General features: G+C 47.9%; 6 protein-coding genes across 6 annotated transcripts; 4 read left to right on the top strand and 2 right to left on the bottom strand.

Moving 5' to 3' along the window:
• Nucleotides 1-1,656: 1,656 nt before the first annotated feature.
• On the top strand, nt 1,657-3,567 carry HD556DRAFT_1414542 (Metallo-dependent phosphatase-like protein; the record flags this gene model as incomplete). The annotated part of the gene is made up of 8 exons (XM_041304280.1): nt 1,657-1,805; nt 1,857-2,047; nt 2,101-2,184; nt 2,239-2,360; nt 2,409-2,494; nt 2,549-2,945; nt 3,089-3,421; nt 3,471-3,567. Coding segments are annotated over 8 exons (1,317 nt in total), but the record flags the coding sequence as incomplete, so codon positions are not given.
• Nucleotides 3,568-5,558: 1,991 nt separating this feature from the next.
• On the bottom strand, nt 5,559-6,075 carry HD556DRAFT_1313390 (uncharacterized protein; the record flags this gene model as incomplete). The annotated part of the gene is made up of 2 exons (XM_041300787.1): nt 5,559-5,783; nt 5,839-6,075. The coding sequence occupies 2 exons, from the start codon at nt 6,073-6,075 to the stop codon at nt 5,559-5,561; spliced, it is 462 nt and encodes a 153-aa protein (XP_041154069.1).
• A 417-nt stretch (nt 6,076-6,492) lies between these two features.
• On the top strand, nt 6,493-7,360 carry HD556DRAFT_1449589 (uncharacterized protein; the record flags this gene model as incomplete). Its single annotated transcript, XM_041307620.1, has 4 exons — nt 6,493-6,726; nt 6,783-6,866; nt 6,913-7,132; nt 7,206-7,360. The coding sequence occupies 4 exons, from the start codon at nt 6,493-6,495 to the stop codon at nt 7,358-7,360; spliced, it is 693 nt and encodes a 230-aa protein (XP_041154068.1).
• A 1,104-nt stretch (nt 7,361-8,464) lies between these two features.
• HD556DRAFT_1248044 (uncharacterized protein) lies at nt 8,465-9,989 on the top strand (the record flags this gene model as incomplete). The annotated part of the gene is made up of 8 exons (XM_041298743.1): nt 8,465-8,586; nt 8,639-8,788; nt 8,837-8,942; nt 8,995-9,188; nt 9,239-9,377; nt 9,426-9,554; nt 9,676-9,830; nt 9,878-9,989. 8 exons carry the CDS (start codon nt 8,465-8,467, stop codon nt 9,987-9,989), a joined length of 1,107 nt encoding a protein of 368 aa, XP_041154067.1.
• A 2,667-nt stretch (nt 9,990-12,656) lies between these two features.
• HD556DRAFT_1278358 (alpha beta-hydrolase) lies at nt 12,657-15,734 on the top strand (the record flags this gene model as incomplete). The annotated part of the gene is made up of 14 exons (XM_041299257.1): nt 12,657-12,805; nt 12,872-13,358; nt 13,411-13,524; nt 13,576-13,718; nt 13,821-13,905; nt 14,042-14,564; nt 14,628-14,693; nt 14,745-14,836; nt 14,900-14,955; nt 15,015-15,075; nt 15,138-15,185; nt 15,235-15,410; nt 15,555-15,623; nt 15,677-15,734. 14 exons carry the CDS (start codon nt 12,657-12,659, stop codon nt 15,732-15,734), a joined length of 2,127 nt encoding a protein of 708 aa, XP_041154066.1.
• Nucleotides 15,735-16,684: 950 nt separating this feature from the next.
• Nucleotides 16,685-19,152, bottom strand: HD556DRAFT_1313387 (P-loop containing nucleoside triphosphate hydrolase protein; the record flags this gene model as incomplete). Its single annotated transcript, XM_041300786.1, has 9 exons — nt 16,685-16,962; nt 17,018-17,140; nt 17,188-17,263; nt 17,321-17,428; nt 17,525-18,420; nt 18,473-18,594; nt 18,675-18,733; nt 18,779-18,892; nt 18,964-19,152. 9 exons carry the CDS (start codon nt 19,150-19,152, stop codon nt 16,685-16,687), a joined length of 1,965 nt encoding a protein of 654 aa, XP_041154065.1.
• Nucleotides 19,153-19,359: the final 207 nt, after the last annotated feature.

Genomic DNA, 19,359 nt, shown 5'->3' with positions numbered 1-19,359 from the left:
CCACCGTTAGCGAATCATGGTAGTGTAGCCACTCATACCGTGCTTCAGGCCGTCGGGCTAGGGTAATCCTGTCGACCACGAGAGCACTAAAACTGAACTGAACCGAATCCAACATATTCGCCTGAACAAGATATCCGAAGCAGCACTTTTTCCAAAGTGATAATAGTCGGATAGGGCCGCGTACCCCAATTTCAGTGTTCAAGGACAATATTGCCGATTTTCTTGTTGAGTTTCTGTTACGTAGTGGTCAGATACATGAAGAGTTTTGAGAATATAAATTACCGCTGATATTATTCTTGAAGGCCACAAATTTGAGGTGGTGGCCTGCTTCGGCTTTCAGTATCGCAGGGGCTAAAGTCCAAGCACGCAATATGACTATAGCAAAAACCGCTTGATGAAGATCGTTAAACATTCGCTTGGTAATCTATATGAAAGGTCAGACAAATTTTAGGTGTCAGATTTTGACTTACCGGAGCGCCGGGAAAAAATGGATGGTCGGGGGACGAAATCATATAAGGGTCATAGTTGGGGGGAGGACCTTGAGAATTATCATGGTGGACGACAGTTCCTTCTTGGTGTGACATGATATGAAGAACAGCTGGGTGTAATCTCAGGTGAGCAGCTAAGCACACTCAACATGCTTTATATTTTGGATGGGCAATGCGGGGCTCAGGGCCTCAGCCAAGTCACACTCACTCGCCTAACAAACTGAATTGCTAGTGTTGCCGAGTACAAAAAGAGTAAAAGTTTAACGCTCGCGAAACGGAACCGAAGTCCAGAAATTCATCTGGAGCGGCGAACTTTGTGAACTCGCGTTCCGATCGGAATGTTCTAGTTTTATGAGTAATGAGTTTAACGGTGCTGACAACACTGATTTTGCTAGTAAGTACATCAAGCTTTTAGTATACTTACCCGAAATAGTCACCTCGTGGCACAGCATCGGCATTCGGTGCGATCAATTTGGGGTTCAAAGTTGAGACTCTGGCGCCGCATGCACTGACAAAGTTTCGATACATTAGTTTTCTGAATTCTAAATGGAAACATCCCTTCTAGGCGTGTGATATCAATGATTGACCGAGTAACGTCGTGAGGTATACTCGGACTGTGTCTCTGCAGGGTTTGAGGAAGCTCGGAAGAACTAAATAAGCTTTGACTGATAACGGTACTCATGAACCGAGAGTGATATGGTGTGAAGTCAGGAAGTGGTTCACGTGACCCAACTTGTAATTTTCTACGCGGTCCTGCCGTGGTCGTGACGCGGCGAGACTAACGTGGACTAGGACTAGCAGTAAGACCTAAACCGCTTACAATTGTTTCAGGGTCAGCAAGTCGGGTCCTTGAAATACGTTGATTTATTCCGATAGGCCCATCATTATGAGAACCGCAGGATGTGAGCCATTTATTCTTCAAATCAACGGAAATCAACTCCCCAGGTCTGGTGTCAATCAGCGTCATTGTCTGAGATGGAACGCATTGACGGGTCCATCGATATCGATACCATGTGCTCATTCCACGGACACTGAACTTTTCAGTGATTTCTGTCGACGATCTCAGGTGTAAGCTTGGGCGTTGGTCCGAATTTCAACCACAAGTAGTACGAATTCATGCTCAGTTAATTAGATATATTCATCGTCCTTACTACTTGAATCTATGTACCACGAACAAAAAGAGTTGCACAGCCACAGACCTTCGAAGTTCTGAGTGACTTAGTCTCATCGTGACCTCATAGAGGAAGGAAAATAATCGTTTCAGAATCCTTGGTTAATCTCAGAGAAGGAGCCCTCACTTTCTTTCAGGCCATGAAGGTCGAATTTTGCCACTGGTCATAGTAATTATCCACTAACTCATTCTAATAGATTGCAGTGGAGGGATGCAGCCATGGCGCACTGAACGCGATCTACCAGCACCTACGTGACCTAGAGGCCAGGCACAACTATATTGTGGATTTACTTCTTATGTGCGGGGACTTTCAAGCTATTCGCAATCACAGAGACATGCAATGCATGGCTGTCCCGCAGAAGTATAGGCAGCTAGGTGATTTCCACAAGTACGTGCCAATACCTAGTTGACATAAACATGCATTGATACACTTTTCTCTAGATACTATACAGGAGAAAAGACTGCTCCGGTGCTTACCATCGTAATAGGCGGGAATCACGAGGCATCGAATTACATGTCAGAACTGTATGCATCCGCTCCGCGCGCTACCTATAAGGATATACTTATTTACTCTCACAGGTATCATGGCGGGTGGCTTGCACCAAACATATACTTCCTCGGGCATGCCGGATGCATCCAAGTGAATGGTATCCGTATTGCTGGTGCGTCTGGAATTTTCAAAAGTAATGATTTCAGTCTAGGTGATTCTCCAATCATGTTCTCGGATACTCCACATTAAACACATGCAGGTTTTTACGAAAGATTACCTTACGATCATGGCACCATGCGAAGCATATATCACATCAGGGAATTTAATGTTCGTCGTCTGTCCTTGGTGCGTGAATTTTAGTCTTTGTGAGTTCTTGATCTCACATTGGATACATCACAGTTATCCTCCCTGGATATCTTCCTTTCTCATGATTGGCCCCAATACATCGAGCGACATGGTGATACTCAGGGCCTCCTTTGCCGCAAACCATTTTTTAGACAGGATGTACAGACGGGCAACCTGGGTTCCCCTCCTTTAATGGGGCTCTTGCGGACGCTGAAACCAAAATGGTGGTTTTCAGCGCACTTGCATGTTCGCTTTCAGGCTACCGTACAGCATGAACAAACCGGTACTGGATCAAATTCTCTGCCCATGACTTCGCCACCACAAAACCCAGATGAAATAGCAATTGCAGATGATGATTTCGATGCAGTTGAATCTCAGAATCCTCCAATTGAATATTCTCGTTTGCAAACGACTTCTCACAATCCTGATCAAATAACCCTAGAAGAGGAAGTTACACAATTGCCTCCCATTGCTTGTCGGCCACAGCCATCTATGACAAACTTCCTCGCATTGGATAAATGCCTTCCAAACCGAGAATTTATGGAGGTATGTGGCTTTGTGTCGATAGGGCATGGTTCTGATAATTTCTAATATAGGTCATCGATGTGCCTACCACATCGGATGAATCTACCATGCCTGGACAACGCTGTGTGCCGAAGTTAACCTTCGATCCGGAATGGCTGGCAATATCACGCGCTTTTCACCCATTCTTCTCCACGAGGCGGCGTCAAGCAGATTATCCCAATGAAGCAACAGCTCGTGCGATGGTTGCCGAAGAGATGGAATGGGTCAAGTCCAATGTGCGCAATAACGAAGTAGACTCTTCCGGTGTCCCTCTACCTGGCATCCGAACCATTTTGGATTGCCAGACATTCGTGCAGAGCGCCCCTGGTCCTGGAAGTGAAGGAGCTCAAAAGAATCAACAACGTGAGAGTACTGATTCCTTGAGATATATTAACTGACATTGGTTATGCAGCACCTTGGTACACTAATCCTCAGACTACCGTTTTTTGCGATATGCTTGACATTCAAAACGTGATTGATTTCTCTTCGGACAATCGGGCCTAAGAAGCTTTCCCGATGACAAGTGCATATCTCACGTTCAGATCACTCATGCTTTCTACGTGTTTTCCGAACTGCACGTTCATGTATATGTAGCTTGCTTGCGCTCGTTTGCCCCTCCCTTGTATCAGTACTGGGACTTGGTTTGCATTGAGATTGTGTGACTAAGCTTCCAAATATGGTGTAATTACAGTGACCGTCACGCTGTGACAGGAGGGGGGGGACGCCTCTGAGGTTTCTCCGGGTGTATGTGCTATATTCTAGTTTTGCACACCTCTTGTCAACAGGCGTCCATAATATACTTTCCCAAACACAATTGTAATTCATTATTCGACTTTCAATTGACATTTTCTTTCAATCCTTGATCTTCTGCGCGCTGGGCTGTGTTTCCCTGTAATTGACGAAAACCTGTTGGAATTTGTCAGGACTCGTCTAAATCTCGTTGAGAATAACACAAGGACGAGGAGTTCATTAGCCTTCCTAGTGACTGAATTGCAAGTGTGTTTGTGTTTACAACGACAATCCGCCAGATCCACTTATACCTTCGTCTAAAGTCCCTTGCTAGCGAGTCTAGGAGAAAGCATCCAGAAATACGCGAGGTACGGCGGAAAGTGCTCATCCCATGTACTGGCGTCTTACTATGTCCACGCAAAGGCAACAGAGAAGTCGCTTGCGATACTTAGGTCCTCTCTGGAGCAAGCGGCAGCATCTTTGGCATCTGGTACGTGATTCCATTCAAACGTGCCTCGCTTTCTTCATCGTTCACCCACAGACAGCGCACAGTCAGATGATCTTCTCCGTCCAGTGTTCAAGGGGTGTGCGACCAAAAACGCGAAAGTCGTCGCCATCTCGTTGGGATCGCTGCAGCGCTTGATAGCCCTCAAGGCTGTACCACAGTCTGTTGTTCCACTCATCGTAAGCACGATGAACGATGCCATGAGCCAAGACGTGGACATTCAACTTCGGATCCTGCAAACCTTAGTCTCTTTGATCACTAATTCTCTTTCGATACACGATGAGCTCCTGGAAGAGGTACATTCTGTCTATACTACCTGCTACCTATCTGATTACCTTCACTGGAGGGTCACCTACATCTAGTTCTCCGGTGCGTCAATCAATTTCTTTATCTTTTTTTTGTTCAGTTCTTGGTTCAGGCCCTTCTTGAACCGGAACAGGATTATTATCAGACTGAACTGATGGTTCGGTCGACGGGTTTGCTTGTTGGGAGACCTTGGCCAGCCCCATCCATCACTACCGCTGAGTCGTTTACATTTTTCGAGTGTTCTTTGTCATGTCTCCATGCTGCCTAACTTCGTAGAGCCATAACCATCCAATATAATCTTTGCGTGGTATCCACGATCCCGATAGCCCATCTGTCCCTCATCCATATTAATACCCGGCCTCAGGATTATTTTATCGGCGACATGAACATTTGCTGTTTAATCTCTCGTGCCCTACTGCCACCTCTTGGTATCTTTTTTAGTAATAATTACGGACTTTTATTGCCTATACCTTGCTACCCTGACCAAACTCTTTCCGCTGTGATACTAAGTTTTGGAACACGTCACTTGTGGGCTGTGTTACATGCACTTTGCTATGTTGTATTGTGTACTCCGTTGTTGTGTATCGCGCACCCTATGTTGTATCGCGCACTGAGTAGTGTGTCATGCAAATATTAAAGTTGGCTTTGGAGCGTGATACTTCAGCAACTCAAACAGAATAGTGTTCGAGATACAACCATCATTATATACATGTACACACGTAGCAGATCACGAATATGACCCTTACGATCAGCAGAAGACACATACATAGAATGCGCACGCACGAGCTGGGAGGCCAAAAAGTCAAATGCAATGAACTACTATACATGCAGGACATCATATGATAAGAATACTATATACATATCAACTTACGTGGAGGTTGCCACTACTGTTGCCACTACTGTTGCCGCATGTTAATACAGAGATATAATTATGAAATGTGTTGTTACTGCAATGTTGGCTTAGACGTCCCCTTCCTGCGATTGCAATGACCACAAGGTTTGTTCCGCCTCGAATTCCTTCCACTTCCAGTCGTCCAACTCCTCACCCAATGCTTTTAATAACGACAGAAATTGTTCGAATCTAGCTTGAGCAGCCACTCGGCCACCACGAACAATGTGATGCGTGCTCTTTGCTAACTTTAATAGTGACTTCCGGTCAGAACTGCAGAAGTCGACCATGGAGTACTGCAAGTAATATATAGTGAGCAGTTTCTCAGCAGCCAATAGAGTCCAGACTTACCATGTGATGGAAATATTCATTGTTTGCAACCTCTATGCCATACTGCCTCATTGGACTGCCCGCGCTCCCTGCACTGTGCCCACTGGTTGGACTACCTGTGCGTCTTAAAAGGGAGGCCCTCGGTAGACCCGTTGATGTCTGAGATTGGAGGGACATTTGAATTATACTGGGGGATCTTGAAGGTGAGCGCACATCAGGTGATACTATGATGGGGGATGAGAGAGCAGGCGTGGACATTTGGAGATGTGATCCCTCTGGACGAGCGCAAAATCCGGTAACTAGGACCGTGGTTGCATCCAAGGAGATTTCAGTACAAATTTGTAGCGGAGATTTTAAGATACATACGGCATGCACCAAGAGCTGAGTTGGCTCCGCTCCTTCAAGGAGCGATTTTGATTGGCTAACTGTGCTATAGATATCGGCCAATTAGAACTCTTCACTGCTCTTCACAAATGATTACCTGAAGGTGCGGAAAAGATCCGGCACGATATACTCAGTCTGGGTTTAGCTCAAGGGTTGCTGAAGGTGAGTAGGAAATGACGCCCGGTCTATTGACAGGCTTAAATACCTTCACTTTTGGGAGAAACGACACTGCTCATAATCATGTCACCATACTTCAAGTTTCAGGGCCGCTGCTATAGCCACGACTCTCACATGTCTGACCGTAATGACGCAGCTGAAGCGATCTTGCTCGGTGTCAGTGCCAGTAACTCTACTACGGACAACTTGAACGCGCCGGAGGACGTCTTTGCAGGAGTCGCTTTCAGTGACGACTACATTTGCACTCCTGGGGCGGAGAATTTGGCATATGGCCGAGCTGCTCCAGATGTAGACCGTGCCATGAAGCTTGTGGAGCAGTTCGAAGAGGAATACCAGCAACTGAAAAAAGTAAGTGCATATTCTGTCCGCCGTAGCACCAAACATACCTCGTTGCGGTTTTTCAGAACGTTGAGGATTGGAATGCTCGAGTTAAAGATACCACTAAGATTTTGCCCATTCTGAAGAAAAGGCAAATTGCATTGGACATCGTGAGTAATGTTGCGTATCCTTCTACAAATCATTTATTTTTGACAGACACCCTGCAAGTCTGGGCACAACAGGACCAACTCTCCTGAATGCGCTTCTGCTACAGGTTCTATTGCGCCAAAGAAGCGCAGACGGCTACAGACACCGTTTGAGTTCAGTCCACGCCCAACCCGGTCCAAGACCATCATTCAGGCAATATCTAGCATCGAGGGTGCTATTGAAAGACAGACGTTGGTGCTGTCTAGGATCTGTGAAGCTTTAGGCGACGGTCACTGAATTTTCGACTGGTGGTTACTATACCTGAGTTGATACATTTGTATTTGGTCTTTACTGTTGACAAGTGCTCCGATCACCTCCGGATGGAATTCTTAGAGTTGGACCAACTGAGTTGACGGAGGGTACCATTTCCAACTTCGACGTTGTCCCCACTGTCACAGACAAACCTGCTAGTGCATCGACCGGTCTATTTCCTATGGAGGTCCCATCATTTGTCTGAGACTGCTGGTATTGTCGACACCGGCACGACTCGTTCTCATCGCCTTCAGTAGGATAAGTCACTCATAAATGCAACGTCCAACACTGACTTGGAGCCTGAGAATGTTAGATGCGTCTCCCAGTACAGTACTCCTGCGAGAATACAACGGTCGTGACGGATTCGTGCTGCAATGTCGTGCAAGGCGGGCTCGTGCTACGGGCGCAGACTGGAACACATATACAGCCCCAGCAAACCACAAGACTACTGAGCTCACAGGCTGCGAGTCTAGATGCTGTTGACGTGAGTGCATTCCTTCTTAAAGACACGAACTCGATGTGCACTACCTTGTCGTTACGATGTCTCATACAAAACATATACAGGTCATTCCCCTCGTACCTCCAGATTGGCCACTTGGTTCCCTTTCTCCTTTCCTGACTCACTCATTCCGACGTACACTCCACGCTAAGCATGAGGGGGCATTATTTCCCTACTATCAGTGTCGTACGTACATGAAGAACTCGTCTTCCCGGTCCCTTTCTTACCAATCATCGATAAATGACAGCCCCCGGAAGCCGCTTGCTCCACTAGCAAACAACTCTTACAGTTTTTAGAGGTCACGCAGAGGGATATTGGTAGGCTTCCTTTGTATGTAATTGTCAGTCTCGCATGGTATTGACGGTGGCCTGATGTGGTCGATTCATGTGCGGCGAATCTAGATTATTCGTGCACAAAGGCAGAGATGCACGCCTCCCGATATGTGTATCTTATCAGCGTCGAGAAAGGTATTTTGTTCGTATCCACTTCGTCGCTTCTGCACAATGCCCCTTTTGTCATCTAGATTCTAGGTGCATCTGCCGAATTGCCTCCGACCCCACTTTGCAATCACACTTCTCTCTTCACATTACGAATATCTTACTGGTGAGTCACGTTCATTCTGGGCTAATTGCTGTGCTGCTTGACAACACAGCATACAGGCCTCACACGCAAGTGTCTTGCCTTCACATATTCATTCGGATATCACATGCTTCAGATTTTGGAAATATTCAGTCTGGTCATCACATAAAAAGGGATCGTGCTGTCAAGGGTTCCCCATCCTCTGCGCCCTCCACTTCTCTAACTTTCTCCATGGCTATAGAATCCTCCTCTGACCACGATGATGCTGCTGCTGTCGTTCGTGCTAAACGACGTATTGCGGCTCTGGAACAGGAGGTTGAGGTTCTCAGGGCCAGTAACAAGCGGGTCAAGCCGTACGTTTTTGGCCTCTTTTTGACTTGATACTCTCATTCCAAATGTGCACAGGCAAATCGACTCTAACGTACACAAAGGACGAGCCATCCGTCGGCTTGTGTCCTTGTTTGATGGACTCGAGGACCTCATAGCTGAAAACGACCGACGTGAAGAGTTGCTGGACTCATTGGATTTGCCAGATCAGCTTGTTTCTACTCAAGAGTGAGTGCTTCTCTCTGTTTGGCCCGTAACTCCCTTAACTTGGACCAGCGAGGACAGGACCATCAGATCGTTCAATGAACTACTTCGTTGCCTTCCCTGGCTCAAAAAAAAACTTTCGTCGGATGTTGATGAACTTGATTACATTTTGAGAGATGTAAGTTCTTACTTCGGGAATTATTTCTGTATCGCTGATCCTATGTTGTTAGCTGCGTAAGGGCGCGGACAGCGCCCGAGGGGATGATACCGCCAATCTCAAACATGTGATTGTCGCGTGGCTCACTGAACTTTTTCATCCCCTGGACCCGCCCCTTCACACGAATATCAAAGACGATCGCGGGTTCATCCATCACATCACTGGCAAGCTCTTGTGTCCCGTAGAGTATACTTGGTCTCTCAATTTGTAAGTGCCATCTGCACGTGGTAGTATTAATGTATTCACTGCCGCAATAGGACTAAGGAAAAAATCAGGGACAGGGACCCTGACTTTCTTGTCACAGCATACTCTTGGCCAGCAATGTTATACCTGGATTACACTTTTGACTCTGGCAACATCGAAAAGGGACTGTTTCGTTCGGCTCTGCTCCTCAAGGTAAGTCGTGCTATTTCAAATGGCCAACACTGCTTATTTGAAACAAAGGCCTTCAAACATATATTCACATCTCCATCTTCTGCCAAAGAAGTTGATGGTGATGGTGATGGTGCTGACGCTATTGTAGCCTCTCAACGCCGCCGGTCCTCTGAGAGCGACATGACTACTCGTAGTCACGTGGCAAATATTATCGGCATGAAGTCGGTTACCCCACGATCCATCGCCTACACCGCTTGCCAGGTTCGTGTGAGCGCCTTCACGTATTTTTTTTACCTTCAGGGCTAACTTTTACTTATAGCTTCGGTTCTCCCTCTCCAACGTCAATTCCTGGCAGAGTATTGACGGAGACTTCGACTACTACGTGTTCTACAACAACATTGTTGATTTTTTCGAAGTCGCACCTGGCATTGACGCACAAGCCCGCATCAAGGAGTTGCTAAAGTGGTGGAACAGGTAATATTCTCATTTTTTCACGCCCCAACTGGTCTCATTCCTGACAGGAAGGTTTTTGGAAAGACTCGGGCTATACCTCTTACACCAGCGCAGCTTGGGAGGTTCTCCGTGTCTAGGATGACTTCGCAGAGGGCTGTTCATGAGGGAGGTTCTCCTTAAGGCTGGACTGCGCAACTATATAAAATTCTTAGACTGTAGACAGATTGGTTCCAGAATATATATTCTTTATTTGTTCAAATCAGCCGATTCTCAATACTAAGCTACATGTTTCAATTTCATTGGTAGGATATAAACGAGGCAACGCGCACGACGCGCCCATAACGAGGCAACGCGCACGACGCACCAATGACGAGGCAACGCGCACAACGCGCCAATGACGAGGCAATGCGCACGACGCGCCCATAACGAGGCAACGCGCACAACGCGCCCATGACGAGGCAACACGCACGACGCGCCCATAACGAGGCAACGCGCACGACGTGCCAATGACGAGGCAACGCGCACGACGCGCCCATAACGAGGCAACGCGCACGACACGCCCATAACGAGGCAACGCGCCCATGACGGGTCAAACCTGGCAGTACCCTAACTGATAGGAACATATTCCATTTAGAAGCAGAAATGTAGAAATATAACAAAAATAATTCATCGAGTTGACGTAGTTTCATTCATGGACAGCTTTACCTAGAATGGTCATCGACTGCGGCTCAAACTGACTTTGTGTACCCTGAAAAAAGTTGTATGTTGTTCCCGATCCTCGACCATATTGCTGATGCTGGCGAGATGTCGACTGTAGATAGATTTATCATCCATAAATGCACATGTCTACTGTCCAGTGGAATTAGTCCCTCGCCGAGAGAGGTAAGACATGATGCTCTCGTAAAGACTGAGCTTTGCAACCAAGTGCTATTGCGTCTTCGATGGCAAAATTTATACTAACTGTGACCCCAGAATCAACTTGCTCATTCTGATGGCAAAGTACAATGCCTCAACAAAACTCGTGATACCTTACGTATTTTCCTAATCACTGCACAACTCTCACGTACAAAGTCATAAAGACTCAGTGATATATTCTCCGCATAAAGGGTGATGGATTACAGTTCACCCTAATTAATTGTAATACTTCCTATGTTAAGATAATACAGGAGAAATATTAGTGTCCAGCACCGCTGTACTCTGAATGTGTAGCTTTAGGAAAGGAGGGTTCCTGTACATTCCAGTGCATGGGCTGATAGTTCAACTTGTCTATATTACACTGATTACGGACATTACAAGCATTATCGGGGTATATATTCCATGATCCAATTTTTCACGGTACAATGATGGAAGTGATGTCCAAGCTGTGATCGACAACCATTCGTGCCGTTCGTCCGTGTCATCAGCACAGTACTTAGCCACAAATACATGCACCCTGTACCATGTGTTCCGTATGGAGAGAGCTTAATTAAGATGCGTCCAACCGCACCGCATAGAGGTACCAGAATAACATCATTTGCATTTGATCGTCTATACTTGCAACTCTGAAAGGGAACGGCGCAAAGAGGCCACGAAGGAAAAGGGTCGCGGGTTACTATGTCAAATTGTACACGGCACCTGAGGTAGTTAACGTTCCTGCATGATGTATGCTGCGGTCCTCAGAGAAAGAGATAGTGCTGTTCTGATCGGCGAGGTATATGTAATCACTGAATATAGAAGCAGGCATCATGATCTATTTTATTTTGTACGTGTAGGTGGTATGATCAAACTCTCTGCAGCAGTCTGCTACTCGGGGTAACATGCAAAAGGAAGACGAAGGCCCAAAGTTTATGTGGAGCTGGAATGGGCCTGCTGTGTCGGATGGTGTGTCTGATCGTTAATCATTGCGGCTATTCCTGCTGCGCTGAGACTGGGAGTCTGGGAGTCGGCATTGGAGTATGAGTGCAGGAAACTAAAAAGAGGTTGATGTTGTTCCACGGTTGTCATTTAAAGGCGCTGCACCTAGGACCTAAACAGCGAAAAAAAAGTAGTTGTGTATGCGAGACTCCTGTGCAAATTCAACAAGAACTATGAGAGTTTATGCGTAAATTCGTTGGATGCGACTTGCTCGTGGAGAATACTAGCAAAGCGCTGCCGAATCAACTCATTGGTGAGTAGTTGGACAAGGGCCCTTTGGTGCCCACCGCCAACAGTCAACACGTCACTGTCAACAAATACTTGTCCAGGACACTAAGCTTATTGATCGAGTCCGTACTCCATTAGTGCCTTGTCCTGCGTTGCGCCTACGCTTGCTGCACGTTCCTTTTCTTTTTTCCTGGGCGAGCGAGTGCGAGCAGGGGGCCTTGTCGTTACACCACTTTGTGAGCCTGCTGCAGTAGTAGATGATCAATGATGAGAATGAGACCCATGAAGTGATTTCCTAGTAGACGGTCCGGGAGAAGGAGGTTCGTCGGAGAAGGGAGAGTTTGGAAAGAGTTTGGAGCGCAGGAGGGCAGATTGCTCCGGGAGCTTTGATTTGAACCTCTAATGATTGGATGCACGTTTTTTCCCGAGCGGGTACCCTTTGAGGTCACATGTGATCTTATTCATGAGAACATGCGGTACTTGGCCACTTAGTCGCACGACGTTGACTGGATTGCACGCAACAGTGAGTGACAGTGAGCGATAATTTATCACCTCGTGTTGAACTAGCTAGGTCCAGGCTGTGGTGCACGAGGCCGTAGTATATTTTCAAAGTTCAAACGTACACGCCTGATGCGTATACTTCCTTTCTTGCAGCTGGGCTTCGCTGCTCAGGTGCCATTATATTTCAGTTCTATTCCACCAGCTCCTGCCCCACAAATTCCTCAGATGGCTACAGATTTTATCCTTAGCGAAGGTGCAAATGCACTCTCCCCGCAAGATATGCTCACCCTCCCTCGGCCTGGTGCGCCTCTGCCAAACGACATTGGTGATCTTGCTATCGTACCCATCAGCACTTACTCTTTTCAGGATCGCAAGTATGCTCATCTTTCTTTTATTTGTTCTTATAGTCGTAATATTAATGTTCACTACCTGGCCCTTAGGTCCCACAAGTCACTCTCCGTCATCGCTCTTGGCGATGGCGATGCCTGCGATATTCCTTTGCCCGATGGCGGCGATGCCTTCTGGCTTGATTCTCGCACCATCGCACACGTCGTGACAAAAGATGACACACAGAGCCTCTACACCATCCCCATCAGTACTTCTCCTCTCTCCTCCGATCTCTCCTCCCATGTAGGATCCTTTCCCATCACCACTGCAAGCGCGTTCCGTTACAGCCCCAGCGCTCAGCGCCTCGTGTTCTCTGCATACGTTTATCCTGATGGCCTTGTCGAGACCGTAAAGGAGCAGGACACAGCATATGAGAATCGGGGTAACTCTGGTCTGGTGTATGATGAGACGTTTGAGCGTCAATGGGATACGTGGGTTGGTCCCAAGAGCAAGGCTCTCATTGGGGTCAGTTTGACAAAAGTAGGTGCGGAGTGGGTACTGGGGGAAACCTATGTGAACGTGCTCAAGGGGACGGGACTCGTGAGTACTTGTTTCTACTTTCCGGGATGGCGGTGAAACTGATTTGAACTAGTCTTCCCCTGTAGAACCGTTCGGTGAGGCGGATGACTATGACATATCCCAAACGCATGTCATCTTTACTGCCAAGGACCCACAACTCCCCAAGGCCGTGCACACCAGGCAGAATGTTCGTGCACTTCGTGTCTTGCTCTTTCTATGCTAACATACTGCCGCGTAGATCTACCTCGTTGCACATGATGGAAAAGACCTCAGACAACTCACCTCGGGCATCCAAGGTGCGACGCACTCTCCCGTGTTCAGCCCTTCTGGTGATAAAGTCGCCTGGCTGGAATTGGCTCTTGATGGGCACGAGAGTGATCGGTGGGTTATGTGACCTATTCATATACCATTTTGACCTTATTTCAATGCATGCACCTCTCACTCGCCCATATCACTTCCCACGTTGTCAACTCACGTGTACAGCGCGAAAGTGGTGATCTACGATCTCAAGAAAGACGTCCGGTTCACCATTACGGAGGACTGGGACCGCTCCCCTGATTCTATCATTGTGAGTTCATGCTTATTCAATCGCCCTTACTTCCTTCATTCCTATCTTCTAAATTGCGATACTTGTCATCTCCTTATGGGTTTACTCATCCCTCCCATACATCTGTCGTCATACCAGCCAGCTAACCCGAACCCAGTTCTCCCCTTCCTCTGCTCTCATTTACGCCACCACCGGCGATCATGCCCGCATCAAGATCTTTGCGCTGGCTGTCCCGCTTACACCTCCCTCCAACGCCACACAGACCACTCAACCTACAGCCCTCACCTCCAGCGGTTCTATATCAGGCTTCACGCCAATCCCAGGTGGCAGGGCCACCTTTGCGCTTTCGAGTCTGACGTCTCCAAACGAGGTGTATGAGCTTAGCGGGCTTGACGTCGTTGAGCGAGATCTCTTAGCAGGAACAAACGCGGATGTGAGAGCGACAACGCTTACGCGCATTACTTCGTTCTCTTCTACCGGGCTACAAGGCAAAGATCTCTCTCCTGGCAAGGATTTTTGGTTCAAAGGTACGGCTGAGGGACAGGACACACACGGTTATGTGATTACCCCGCCTGGATTCGAACGTGGCGTTAATGGGAAGTGGCCTGCGGTGATGCTTATCCATGGAGGCCCGGAGAGCGCTTGGTTTGATCAGTGGTCGACGCGATGGAATCCTAATGGTACACAATTTCCTTTTGCTGGGTTACAAAGGTTGGGCTGATTTGGGGCTACGTGCGCTCTAGTCTTCGCGAGCCAGGGATATGTGGTCGTTGCTATCAATCCAACGGGATCCACTTCATTTGGACAGAGTGAGTTACCCTCTTCTCTTGTTTGTTCTTGTGCTGAACGCAATATGTTAGAATTCACAGATGGGATCAATCAAAACTGGGGAGGCCGGCCCATCCAAGACCTGTTGCTAGGGTGGAAGTATATCCTTCAAGAATACCCAGAGGTGCGGTCTTACACCTTGTGTTCCTCCCACTCGACACATCCTGACCTCGATCTTTGCACATAGATAGACCAAAACCGCACAGCAGCTGCTGGTGCTAGTTATGGCGGATATGCAATCAAGTGCGTGTCATCTCCTTTTCGCCCTTGATATCTTGTGTCCTAATTCTCGCTCCTTGCAGCTGGATCCAAGGCAATCCCGAGCTCGGATTTGGGTTCAAGGCATTGGTCTGCCACGACGGTGTGCGTTTTCCCTCGTTGCATGAAGGAGCTAATGAAGACACTGATCCATTTACTTAAAATAGGTATTCGACACAACCTATAACGGCTATGCCACAGACGAACTATTCTTCGTGCGTCTCCCATCCTTCCCTTACAACACTAAACACTAACACACTACAGTTCAATCACGAATGGGGAGGACGTCCATGGGATCCTGCCGCATTCGAAGCCTCGCGCAAATACAGCCCCGCGTATACCGTTGCCAAGTGGTCGACCCCGCAGCTGACAATTCATAGCAGCAAGGATTACAGGCTTCCAGAGGGAGATGGGATTGCGGTGTTTCATGCGTTGCAGCAGTGCGTTTTTCTTTTCTTTTTCGTTCTGGTTCTTCGTATATCGTTCTCTTGCACCTATCGTTTCTTTTCAATCAGCTGTTCCTCTTTTTTTTCCTTTTATCTTGGCTCCTAGCAGGTGATCCATACTAATCGACACGCATATAGGTTGGGCGTCCCAAGCCGCCTTTTGATTTTCCCAGACGAGAACCATTGGGTGATCAACGCTGGGAATAGGTATGTATGCAGTTCTACACGCCGGTCATGAACTAATGCTTTGACTGGAATAGTTTGAAATGGCACTACGAAGTGTTTAGGTGGTTGGATCAGTTCATCGGGCTTTCTTAGACACGAACGCGTCACTAGGAGAGGATCTCTTTTTGAAAATGGTAGAACTAAAGGATACGTTTTTGAGGGGCAAATCGGCCGTTTGTAACATGACACACTTGACTGTACTTGAATGGGTAGAACTTCTACGATTTATGATTTGCGCGCTGAATCAAGACCAGGCCTGTGTGATATGTACACAAACCAAGGGTATCTTCAGCATACTGGAAATTCATCGCAGTTGGAATGTGTCTGGAGTCTGGGCTCAACCCAATAATAGTACAGTCAATGAAGTTACAATGAGTTCAGCTCGACAACATTGTCGGATGTCTCTCCAACGTTCCCTCCTAATTGACTTTGCGAGGTACAAGGTATAGTTAGTAAATAAACGAGAAACGGTTCACGGGTGATCAGTATACATGAAACAGTAAAAAGTACACTCGACTAGTACAAGGTCGCCACAAGCCAAACCAAGAGGTGCAAACGCGAAGCACTGACATATACACTAGATCGCTAACTTAACCAAAGTAAGATCAAGAAGGGCGCAAAACGCCCAGCTTTCGATCACGTTCCACTTACCCGGGGGTTGACCTTCCTAGGAAGTCCTCGAAATCTTCATCCGTTTTACCAAGCCCTGGTCAACGTGCGCCGCCTTGCGCCTGCCCCCTGGTTCGTAGACCTCAATCGACGTATATTTCGCTCGTCAATGCACGCTCGGTCTCGCTATCCGGCCAATTGTTCAAATCGAAGTAGGAGGGCGAGCACTCGAGGAGCCTGTCAGAGAATCAATACGCAAATATGTATCAGTATGCGCATATAAGACACACGTACCACTCTGGTCGGACACCCGTGACGGTCCGTATATACGGTCTGTTTGTGAGCACAAACTCGTTGAAAATCACCCACTCCGGTTGTGTATCCAGTCTACACGATGGATGCAGCACCGCGGGCTACCACCAAGAAAATTTCCATCAGCACGCCAACCACAACTCAAAGCCAAAATAATGCGCCTGATTGTCCTTGAATGTCATATAATGCCCTATTTTTCCCACTTTGTATGCGGCTTGCATAAAAAAGCCACAGCACAGCGCCTGCCCAATCGCCGTCGACTGCTTCTGATCTTGCACGCTCACAAGCTCTAGCTCAAACCGCTCCATTGTCCGTTTCAGTTGCTCGCGCACGTTTTCTGCTTGTATCAGCGCTTGAGCAGAAAGGTAGTTTGTCCATGTCCACGCTTTATCGTGTTGGTCTGGGTTAGGTGTGAGCGTGTATGCATATGCAAGAAGAGGCCGAGGGAAAGTCACTTTGAATATAGTTGTTGTACACATTCAGAAGCATTAGGTGGTCCCCACCGGGGACGGTAAGCAGCACCTTTGCAGCATCCGCCTCTTCTCGCTTGTTACTTGGCCGTAGCCATACATTTGGCACTACAAGAACGTCAGATGAGAGCAAACCTCCAATATGGGTGTTGCACCTGACAACATTGCAGTGATCGACAATATCTCGTTGCTACATTTAAACTCTGGGCTGACGATCAGCATCTTTGAGAGCTGGGAACATGCATCAGAACCGTCAGGTTCAAACGCGCCACCAGGACAATAGCCTACCTGGGGATCTAGAGGAAATTCAGCCATGATACTCCCAAGTGCCGTGAGGTTCCCGTCATCATCCAATGCTGAGAGGTAATTCAATAGCTCCAGCGCCCTCAACAATGACTCTGGTGCTGGGGCATCAATAATCAAATTTGACAAGATCCTATACAAGCATCAACTCAACTCCAAAAACATCACTTCCCACCACATCAAACTCACCTTAATCCCTGCCTTGACAAGCACCAGTACCGTGTTCGCTAAATTACTCTTCAGAATTTCAGGATGTGTGTGCTCCTCGAGCTCCGACTTGAAGTCATTCTCCGTGTACAACCTAAAGCATTTGCCCGGCCTCGTTCGCCCGGCACGGCCCGCACGTTGCTGTGCAGACTCCTTGGAGATTGGGCTCACAAGTAAGCTCTCCACGCGGGTACGCGGGTTGTATACTTTCTGCTTCGAAAACCCCGGGTCCACGACGTACACAATCCCGTCGATCGTCAGCGACGACTCTGCAATATTCGTGCTCACGACGACCTTGCGTCCTGGTGGGCCATCCGGACTACTTGCTGTGGGTGGCGGGTCGAAGATGCGCTGCTGCTGTTGAGGCGGTAGCCGGGAGTACAACGGAATCTTGAGACACGCGTCTTCTATCTCCTCCTCACCCGTCAGGAACAACAAGATGTCTCCCGGTTTCTCGGTGTAATGGACCATGAGCACCGTGCGGATGGCAGCCTCGAGATAGTACGGCTCCGGCACCTGGGTATAGAACACTTCAACAGGGTATGCACGGCCGGGGACCCTAAAGAGTGGCGCGAGGGTGCTACTAGAGATAGCGAAGTACCTCTGGAACTTGAGAGCGTCCAGAGTGGCGGACATGACGATGAGCTTGAGGTCTGAACGTCGTTGGGCAAGAGTTTTGAGCATGCTCATGAGGATGTCGGTAGCGAGGGTGCGTTCATGGGCATCGTCGAGGATGATGGTGGAGTAGCAGGTAAGATCAGGGTCATTCATGGCTTCGCGGAGGAGCATTCCGTCAGTCATGTATTTGAGGAAGGTGGTGCCGGGCTCAGTCATGTCTTCGAAACGTATCGAGTAACCGACTTGGTGGCCGAGTTGGACTAGGTGATCCAGTGAGCTCGGAGTGACATCACAGCAGTTAGACAAACGGACCGTCCATCTCGTCTGCCACGCGTTCCGCTACAGCTGTGGTGGCAACTCTGCGGGTCTGAGTGCATGCCACAATCTTGTTCTTGGTGTGCGGAAGATCTGAGTAGGCGACGAACTGGGGTATTCTATCGGTGACAAAATGAGTCTATGATAAGTGACTGTCCAAAGAAGACACAGGAGCATGTGCCATGGGGTGACAACTCACTGTGTGGTCTTGCCTGAGCCGGTCTCGCCGACCATGATGATGATTTGGTGTTTGTTGAACTGCGTATGTCAGGGTGAATGGAGTGATGGATGCATAAAACTAACCATCTTATAGAACTCGGCCATATGTGCAAACACGGGGAGCTTTTTGCGGGATTCAAGGATCTTTTTGTATTGTGCACTACGGGGCTGATTTGTGAACGGGTTTATGTCGTGTTCCTAAGTGATTTACCAAGTCAGCCAGACCCAACATAGCCCTGCTATTGAGGACATGCCAATGCAAGGTGCACTTGATCTGCGGTTACTTCTCGGGGGACATAACCGAAGTTCCTCGAGGCACCTGCACCATCGAGAGTGCTTGAATTAGTTTTCCCTTGATCATCATGTGGGTCCTCTTTAGTCTTCTGACGCAGGGCAGAGATTTTGTCGTCCGTACTTCTGGTACTTTCAAAGGATCTTAGGATTACAATCAAAGTCATAGTCATTTACGGACCCTTCACCGTCTTATGAAGCGCCACAGTTTCTTAATCAGTTCTGTCATACTAAGAGGTCAATGGGCACTGTGATACTTTGAGAGACAAGTGAGGGGCCAGTGCAATGTGATGATGTAAACTTTTATCCAGCCTCGTCTGGCTCTAGAGTCAATGACACAATCTATGAGGTTGGGCTGGACCGAGTGTTAGCTC

The sequence above is a fragment of the Suillus plorans genome, assembly GCF_016647745.1.
Source record: "Suillus plorans strain S12 chromosome Unknown HD556scaffold_90, whole genome shotgun sequence".
In the NCBI taxonomy this organism is placed as follows: domain Eukaryota; kingdom Fungi; phylum Basidiomycota; class Agaricomycetes; order Boletales; family Suillaceae; genus Suillus; species Suillus plorans.
The sequence above is the reverse complement of the archived record's forward strand: the minus strand, read 5'-3'. Positions and strand labels throughout refer to the sequence as shown.